The sequence below is a fragment of the Triticum dicoccoides genome, chromosome 1A, assembly GCF_002162155.2.
Source record: "Triticum dicoccoides isolate Atlit2015 ecotype Zavitan chromosome 1A, WEW_v2.0, whole genome shotgun sequence".
NCBI classification, from domain to species: domain Eukaryota; kingdom Viridiplantae; phylum Streptophyta; class Magnoliopsida; order Poales; family Poaceae; genus Triticum; species Triticum dicoccoides.
The window spans coordinates 383960006-383969670 of NC_041380.1; the positions used below are offsets into that span (position 1 = coordinate 383960006).

At 42.3% G+C, this 9665-nt stretch overlaps 1 protein-coding gene across 1 annotated transcript; it reads left to right on the forward strand.

Annotated features, from left to right (window-relative positions):
* The first annotated feature begins 419 nt into the window (after positions 1-419).
* Positions 420-2840, forward strand: LOC119274954 (proline dehydrogenase 2, mitochondrial-like). Its single transcript, XM_037555717.1, has 3 exons — positions 420-1186; positions 1597-2480; positions 2601-2840. The coding sequence occupies exons 1-3, from the start codon at positions 680-682 to the stop codon at positions 2647-2649; spliced, it is 1440 nt and encodes a 479-aa protein (XP_037411614.1). The 5' UTR covers positions 420-679; the 3' UTR covers positions 2650-2840.
* The last annotated feature ends 6825 nt before the right edge of the window (positions 2841-9665 follow it).

The following is a 9665-nucleotide window of genomic DNA, read 5'->3' on the forward strand; positions in this document are numbered from 1 at the left end:
ATCCTTGTCAAGATGAATAAATGGTAAGAAAAGGAGGGCAATAGTGAACGAAAGTTACACCCAGGGATTCCCCATCAAAGAGCAAGAAAATTACAAGAGGGTAACGAAAGCTACGTGCAGCCAGATTCCTTGTCATCAAGAAGGAAAAAAATGGCAAGGAGCGGAGTGCGATAAGATGCGTGCAAGCAACGTCCGCTCAACCGTCCAACTCCACGCACGATCCGAGTCACCGGGCGCTCCCGTGAGTTTCCACGCAGGATCCGAGTCAGTCAAGCGTTCAACTCCTCCGACCGAATCCCCAGGGATCTCGCGCCCATGCCACTAACCTCTCCCTATTTTCCAACCGGTTTCCAGCTCACCTGCGGTAGAATTTTTTCTCCACGCCGTTTCGCGAGTCTTCCTCGCTCGCTCTATAAGACCCGGCTGCCGCGCCACACCTGCTTCCTCCATTCTCGGATTCCTACGCATTCGCTCGCTCCCAGCCTCACACTGCACCGATCAACACCAGCGTCGTCTCCGACTTCTTCTTCCTCCTCCTCTAGCGCTACTCGGTTCTTGATTCCTCTCATCCGTCGCTCGTTCGCTGGTCGGTGGTCTCATCCATCGTCCGGTCACGGGAGAAGAGCAGCCGGCGTCTCTTTTCGTTGCTTTCCAGCGACCCCTCCGAGCCCGACCTTCCATGGCCATCGCCTCCCGCATCACGAAGCGCGCGCTCTCCACCTTCGCCGCCGCAGCCAAGCTCCCGGAGGCGGCCGTCGCGGCCGCCGGCGCCGACGCGGTGCCCGCGCCGTCGTCCGCGCAGCAGCAGCAGCAGGTGCTGGAGTTTGAGGACACCGGGAGGCTCTTCACCGGGGAGCCGTCCACGGCTCTGGTGCGCACGCTCGCGGCGCTGCAGCTGATGTCCGCGGGCCCGCTGGTGGACGTGGGCCTCGCGGCGCTGCGGTCCCCGGCGGTGGCCGCCAGCCCCGTGGTGCAGGCCGCGGCGCGGGCCACGGCGTACAAGCACTTCTGCGCCGGGGAGACCGCCGATGAGGCCGCGGCCCGGGTGCAGCGCCTCTGGCGCGGCGGCATGGGCGGGATCCTCGACTACGGCATCGAGGACGCCGAGGACGGCGCCGCCTGCGACCGCAACGTCGCCGGCTTCCTCGCCGCCGTCGACGTCGCCGCCAAGCTGCCCCCGGGATCGGTGCGTCAACCGTACTACATAACTCTGTTTTTTTTCCTTCGTCGTCATCCGTGTCGTGCGTGCGCGCCTAGCAGTGGTACGGAAGAGTGCCACGTCGGAGGGAATCCTTGGTCTGCGCTAGTGGACACGCGGATTCCTTGGGAATCTTCTCGCAGTAAACTGAATCGCACGGCTGTCACTGTGCGTGGGCCCTGAAAACCAGCCGCCCGATCGTGTTCCGACAAGCTCGCCATCGCCATGCCTTCTCCACCGCTCGTTTTCATCTACAGCTTCCCATCAAAACCCTACTATTTGTTTTCCTTATTTAGACATTTCCCAGCAGCTTAACGAAAACACAAAAATAATTAGCGAGTGAGATTAAGCTTGGTACTCTTTACTAGTGACTAATTATGCTGTGTTTGTGCGTGCAGGCGAGCGTGTGTATCAAGATCACGGCGCTGTGCCCGATCGCGCTGCTGGAGAAGACGAGCGACCTGCTGCGGTGGCAGCACAAGAACCCGTCGGTGCACCTGCCGTGGAAGCAGCACGCCTTCCCGATCCTGTCCGACTCGAGCCCGCTGTACCTGACGCCGTCGGAGCCGGCGGCGCTGACGGCGGAGGAGGAGCGCGAGCTGCAGCTGGCGCACGACCGGCTGCTGGCCGTGGGCGCGCGGTGCGCGGAGCACGGCATCCCGCTGCTGGTGGACGCCGAGTACGCGTCGGTGCAGCCGTCCATCGACTACTTCACTTTCGTGGGCGCGCTGGCGTGCAACGGCGGTGGCCGGCCCATCGTGCACGGCACCGTGCAGGCGTACCTCCGCGACGCGCGCGACCGGCTGGAGGCCATGGTGCGCGCCGCCGAGGAGGAGCGCGTCTGCCTCGGGGTCAAGATCGTCCGCGGCGCCTACCTCACCCGGGAGGCCCGGCTGGCGGAGTCGCTGGGCGTGCCGTCGCCGATCCACGGCAGCATCCAGGACACCCACGACTGCTACAACGGCTGCGCGGCCTTCCTCCTGGAGCGCGTCCGCCGCGGGTCCGCCTCCGTGATGCTGGCCACCCACAACGTGGAGTCCGGGCAGCTGGCGGCGGCGAGGGCGCAGGAGCTGGGCATCGGCAAGGGCGACCGGAACCTGCAGTTTGCGCAGCTGATGGGCATGGCGGACGGGCTCTCCCTGGGGCTCCGCAACGCCGGCTTCCAGGTGAGCAAGTACCTGCCCTACGGCCCCGTGGAGCACATCATCCCCTACCTCATCCGGCGGGCCGAGGAGAACAGAGGGCTGCTCTCCGCTTCCGCCTTCGACAGGCAGCTGCTCCGGTGAGAATCCCAACACGCACATCATGCATCGGTCTCTCGTTCTGGCATTCAGAATTGCCTAGTATCGATTGTTTTATGCGTTGCGTTCATGGCTAACTGATCCGTGGTTGGATCGTGCAGGAAGGAGCTGGTTAGGAGGTTCAAGAACGCGGTGATGGGACGGGAGTGAGGTGGCCGGCGGGAGGTTCACGGGAGAGAAGCGACGGAGTTAGAAGTTGTAAATATGCATTGTTGTATCGCGACCTGAATGAATGAAATAAACGAAATAACGCTCTTGTTCAACCGTCAGGCTCCGGTTCAGTACTGCACCAAGCTGTTATTTTTTGCCTTTTTGAAAAGAAGCACGTGTTGCTGTGTTTATTAATGTTTTCATCTACGGAAAGGACCAGACACCTACAAGTACAAACACACAGTGAACCACCAAATGGTCATATACTCGTTATAAATGCCTTGGTAGATGGACCGCGACGTTACAGGATGCTACAAATTTCGATTTAAGATCAGTAGCAAAAGACAACAGGTCCTCTAAATTCGTCCTTTTTAGTGAACTTTGGAAAGAAACTAGTTGGATAGTTAAAAAGACAATGATATTTCGAGTCCATCTGGGATGAAGTTTAGCCATGATGCTCACATTTAATCTGGATTTATTTCAGAGTTTATGTCGATGCGCGAGACGTTTTCGTCAACTATGAAATGCCTAAATCTTAGATGATATGCCGACTCAGTCTTTTAAAAGTGTATTACTTACGTCTGTACCGTATTAAACAAAACACCACAATAGCACAAGAATTTCCGGCCATGATTTTAGTGACGACTTGCAAGACCAAAGCCAATATTGCAGCTTAAAATGAGAAGTCTAGCAGCGCCCATTAGCGCTGCTGGTGCTTGCACCGAAATGTAGTTGTCCGGCCAGCAAATACGAAGAAAAAATGATGACTGGTTGGTCCGCTTGTTCCACTAGTGTTCGTTAGGCTGGTTATAGTGGGAATAATATAGCAAGTAACATAACATGTTTTAATTTTTTTCTTATGTGGCATATAGTTAATAAGGAGAGAGGTGTTTAAAATAACATAATATGTTACTGTAACATAGCGCATCTCAAGGTAAAATGAGTCCACATCTTAATAAATGATGGCTTGCATGACACTATATATATGTTACTACTCACTATAGAGGTAGTAACATAGATTAGTAACATATGCATGTTACTAGTCTAAGTTACTTCGGAGGAGACCTTTTGGTCTATGGGGACATATGCACCCTATATGGAAAAATAATTTATTAATTCAACAAAAAGTCAAAAAATTCTGAAAATATTTTTGAAATAAACTTGACCTTACATTGTACTTGTGAGAACAATTTCACAAAAAGAAAACCCCCCTTTGATTTATTTTCAAAAAGACAAAATTTTGACCAAAATAGTGTAAATAGTGACCTATAATAATAAATAAATTATGTCTTTTTCGCTGTGAAGTCAACATTGATTTTTATTTCGTAAAAGTTTACATACTAGTGCAAAAGTAAGTCAAGTTTGTTCTAAATTTTTTTCTAAACTATTTTGACTTTCTGTTTAATTATTAATTTTTTCCCCATATTGAGTGTATATACAACTAGGAACCAAAGTGTATTTTCCACTATGACCAGCCTTATGCTCGAGCGCTGATTCATCAGTCGCTTGTTCCACTTGTCGCTCGGAGTATCTTGCTGGTTGGATGGTTGACCGTAGCATTTTAATAATTTTCATGAATTCAATAAAGTTTGCAAAAATTTAAAAAGTTCATGATTTAAAAAAATGAAATAGGAAAAATAATCACGAAATTTTTAAAAAGTACCCGAGCTAACAGATCATGCATTTGAAAATTTTCAAGCATTTGGAAAACTTTCACAAATTTGAAAAAAGGTTGACAAGCTAAAAAATAAAGGAATTTAATAAAATTTGAAATTTTTCAAAAAAAAAATTATTAAAAAGGGAAAAAACTAAAAAGGAAAAAATAAACATAAATAACAACAAAGAACCCAGCTGGAAAAGGTAGAAAATAACAATTCGGCAGTATATGGCCCGGCCCGCTGCTAACCTGTATGGCGAGTGGTTTTAGAAGCGACTATGTCTCGCCTTCAGTGAGAGGGGACAAACCCTCGGTGAAGGGGAGAGACCACAGCAAACTTTTTGTCTGCTTTTTTTTGGTTTCCTGTATCGTTTTTTGTTTTACTTTTGCTTATACTTTGAAATATTCTAAATATATATTACACAAAACACTAAAAGATGTTGAATGTGTAGAGAGACAATGTTTATAATGTTTACAAAAAATGTACTAAAAATGTGTATAATTTTTTTCTCATGTATTTAAAAAATGTTAATTAAGAATTTGAATTTTTTATGAACAAGTATTTGAATTTTCTTTGACAAGCATTTGAATTTTCTTAAATATGTATAGATAAATTGTTGATCATGTATTAAAAAATGATGAATTTTGATATCATGTATATAAAATATTAATCAAACATTTGAAAAATATTGATAAAGTATTTTAAAATATTAAATGTGTATAGGGAAAAAATGTTGATCATATATTAAAAATGTTGAATTTTTTATCATGTATTTTAAAATGTTGAAAACGCATTTGAAGATGTTTATCAAGCATTTAAAAAATATTAAATTCCTATATAAAAGAAGTTGACAATGTACTAAAAAATGCTGAATTTTCGAAAAAATGTATATAAAAAATATTAATCAATCATTTGAAATTGTTGAACATGTATTTAAATTTTTTTAATCAAGCATTTCGAAAGTGTTAAATGTGTATTGAAAGAAAATTCGACCATGTTTTAAAAAATGACGATTTTTATCATGTATTAAAAAATGTATTTGGAAAATGTTGATCAAGCATTTGAAAATTATTAAATTCCTATAGGAAAAATGTTGGCCATATAATACAAAATGCTGGTTTTTTTATAATGTATATAAAAAATGTTAGTCAAACATTTGAAAATATTGAATAGGTATTTGTCAAATGGTAATCAAACATTTAGAAAATGTTAAATGTGTAGAGAAAAATGTTGACCATTTGTAGAAAATATTAGTTAAGCATATCAAAAAATTAAAAGTCCATAGAAAAATATTAATCTTGCATTTGAAAAATTGTGTATAGTAAACAAATTCACCGTGTATTAAAAATGGTCAAACTTGTTTCGTAAAAATGTTAAAATTGCATTACAAAAACAAATTGATATATAAAAAACATTGTATCAAACACAAAAGAAACAAAGAAAACCAAAAAATATAAAACTAAACCAAAAGGAAAAAAACAAAACAAAAACCTAAGAAGAAAAAAGAAAAGAAACAAAAGAAAACGAAAAAGCATCGAAAACTAAAGAACCAAATGGAAAAAGAATGAAAAAATGGAGCAGAAAAAAAGGAAAAAAATCTGAAGAAAACCGAACAACATGGAAGACAATGAAAAAACACAGAGAAAAAAAGAAACAAAATACAAGGTAAAAGAAAGGAAGAAATAAATAAAATCAAATAAAAATTATAAAAGTAAAGAAAAACCGAACGAAAACAGAGAAAAAACCGTGATAAATAAAACAAAAAAACAAGAAAAATGGAGAAGAAATGGTGCAAAAGCGGGCTTGTTTAGACTTAACTATACTCGCGCCACTAGTCTATCGCGAATCAGATGCAAACCTAGTGGTAGCCCCTGCTCGCTCCTTTTTTCTCCTTTGTTTTTCTTTTCTGCGGGACTGGCCCTCTTCAGCGAGAGAGCCATAGGTCTGGCTGAATGCGAGAGATAGCGTGCGCGAGTGATTTCGGCAATTCGGGATCCTTTTTCCATTCATCTGGGCCGGTCTATTATCTCAATATTGTGTCAATTTTCGTTTGTTAGCCTCTAGCGAGGTTAAACCATCAAATTGTTTCTGAAACGCACAGAGCGATCCATCTGGGCCGGCCCATTTTGATTTTTCTAAGTTGTGTATGCTGGTTCCGGTTTTCTACACTTTCTAGAAGGTTATAGCCCAGGTTTATATGCTCTTTGGAAACCTTCCAGACGGTTTTTGGACTGGGTTTCTTCTTCTCTGATTTGTTAGTTTCCTTGTGTTGCTGCAATTATTATTATTATTATTATTAATTTTTTGTTTCTTTTTTATTTTCTTCTCTTTTAGTTTTTGTTCACTTTATAAAAGAATGTTTCAAATTTCAAAGTTGTGTTCATGGTCTTCAAGATAAGCATAAGTATTGTTATTTTCAGTTTTGAGAAAATGTTCAAAACGTTGAAAAATGGGTTAATTATTTTTTTTGAATTTCTAAAAATGTTTCCGTGAAAATATACAATTTTTTAAAAATTGTTAATAATCCAAAAAAATCACGCTTTCTACATAAGTTTGTGTTATTTAAATAAAAATAGAAAATAATTTTTTCCTTGCCTTTACAAATATGTTACCTTTGGTAAAAGAATGGTGTGAAATTTCAGAATTTCATGGTTTTCCAAAAATAATTCTCACTTTTTTATACAACATCTACTTTGAGACAATCTTTTCTCTGATTTTTTTGGTGTCTCCAGTCCACCAGGGTTCAAGTCCCGATGCTCGCATTTTCCTGGATTTATTTTAGGATTTTCGGTGATGCGCGTTCAGTGGGAGAAGACATTCCCGTCGACTACATGCACCTTTGATGACTTCATCAATATCAAGATGATATGCCGGCTCAATCTCTCGGAGATGCTTACAGGAATAGGGTCTGCGTGTGTGTATGTAGGGAAGATTGTTGTATGCGCGCGCGCGCACACACACACACACACACACACACACACACACACACACACACACACATATATATATATATATATATAGAAAAATTGGATGATACTCCTAGGAGTACATACTCCCAGGTCGATCCACCTCCGAAGAGACCCATCACTTCGAATAGCTGGCCGTACCTATCGGACTAGCCACGTTTTAAACCCAGCAAATAAAACTAGATGAGATAATTATTTGATAATTAAATTTGTTGGAACAGAATCCTTCTTTATAGGAATACCAAACGTCGATCTAATATTCTCGCCACATAGACGGTTGCGTCTCTTGTGCCACCAGCGACCTATTTCCTGTAGTTTCGTCGCCGTCGACGGCGATTGTGTCTCATCCGCTATCCATGGTGCATGCATCAGCATGGAAGAAGACGACGCTCCTGTTCCTGTGCAGCAGGTCTCGGGTATTCAATGCTTTCCACCGGCCACTCCAGCCAAAATCGGCCAAAACTCAGATGGCCATGATGTCCTTGCGTACGTAACACAGCGGACGGCGGCGGCGCCGATCACAACGACGAGATGCATGGCATCGGTAGCAGCAACAAGACAACAACGACCACCCTTTCTCGTCTAATTGCAGCTGCAATTGTCTCGTCGTCGTTCAGTGCGGGCGGCTACTCCGGTGTGCGTCCGCATTATACTCGGTCGGTGAGATCTCAATCTTAAATCGAAGAGTAACCTATTCTATACATACAACCATTAGAGCCACGTACTGTCTATCAAGCTAGATGCATCCGTTACTTGCATGCCTTCTATACTGGAGTAAATAACTTGTACTCTGTCCAATCATCGTGTAGATGACGCCGATTATGACGAAGCTTCAACTTATCTTGTACTCCTTCTATACTGGAGTACGAGAGCTGTGTTCCGCCAGCCGGTGTTCGTCTTCTCTGCAGACTACCTTTTCCTTCATGTTGCTGCTACACCGAAGTGATCTAACAATCCTCCAACGACGAACTTGCTGCGAATGATCGATCCATCATGGAGGACGCGTGCATACAGAAGAAGCTGTTTTTTTCTTCGAATAAGAAGCTAGAGTTAAATCGATGCTCTTTCCGTGATACACAAACACAAGTCAAATCTTGTTATTTTTTGGAGTGGACAAATACTACTATTTGAAATGAATTATATTCTGTAATATGTTTTAATTGGTCTTGTACTACTATGGTTTAAGTATATTTAGTAGTTAATTATACTCTTTTCTTGACATATATTGTTTTTTAGAGTAATATATACTCGGTCAAAAAAGTGGTATATTCTTCATGCAGAAAAAATGATATATACTCCTTTCAAGAAAAAAAAATGTGGTACATACTGCATGCAAAAAATGATATATACTCCTTCAGAAAAATTGTGGTATATACTCCACCACAAAAAAAGTGGTATATAGTCCATCGCAAAAAAAAAGTGGTCCAGAATTTATTGAAAAAGATGTTGCACATGGTCCATCCAAAAAACATGGTATATAGTCCGACATAAAAAAAGGTATATATATACTCCATCGTAAAAACAAATTGCAGTATATACTTCACTGAAAAAGGTGGCAACTTTATAAAAAAAGGTATATACTGGTCCACAAAAAATCGCTATCACAAAAATATGGTATATACTATCGTATAAAAGTAGTATATATGAACTGCACAAATTAATACATGAAAGCTCACAAAGTTAAAATATACCTCACGTATAAAAATACAACATACCTGACGTGCGTGTACTACTTCCCATGAAGGTTATAGGAACGACACCCTGGCATAAAAGATCCCTTAATTCTAGGATCAAGCAACTAGGCGCCACACTCAAAGGAAAGTTGTTACATGTTTCGGCTTTTTCTGTGGATTAGTCGTTTTTTGTTGAGGGATATCCAAGTGAAAGGCTTCGTTAAGGGATGAGAGTATGTACTCCTGGGAGTATATATATGAGCGCATGTGCCTGTACCGTGTTTTTTTTTCTATGAATAAACGCTACATTTATTATCTCTATTTTTAATGGAGCAATTGGTAGGATTGCGGCCACGTTTTCTTTTCTTCCCACCACTTTTGTCTGGTTGCAGCTCAAGAGAACACAGAGAATGAGGACCTGATAGACAAGAAGAAGAAAAGAAAAAAACCGTGACACCAAACCTAGGATTGTCTTGCTGCCCCATTGCCAGGATTCCTAGGTAGAACATATGTCTTTTCACTCTTCGAAATTAGGGATTTGGTTGCTATTCCATGATAATGTCAGTTTGTCCACTACTTTCTGTTTTCTTTTTTTCTATTATATAGTAGTTCTTTTCTATTGATTTGTACAGACAAGATTATACGAGTTTAGTGTTCCTTGTTCATGTCTAAATGCAGATTGATGGGTGATTACTCATTTTACTTGAGAAGAAGTAATT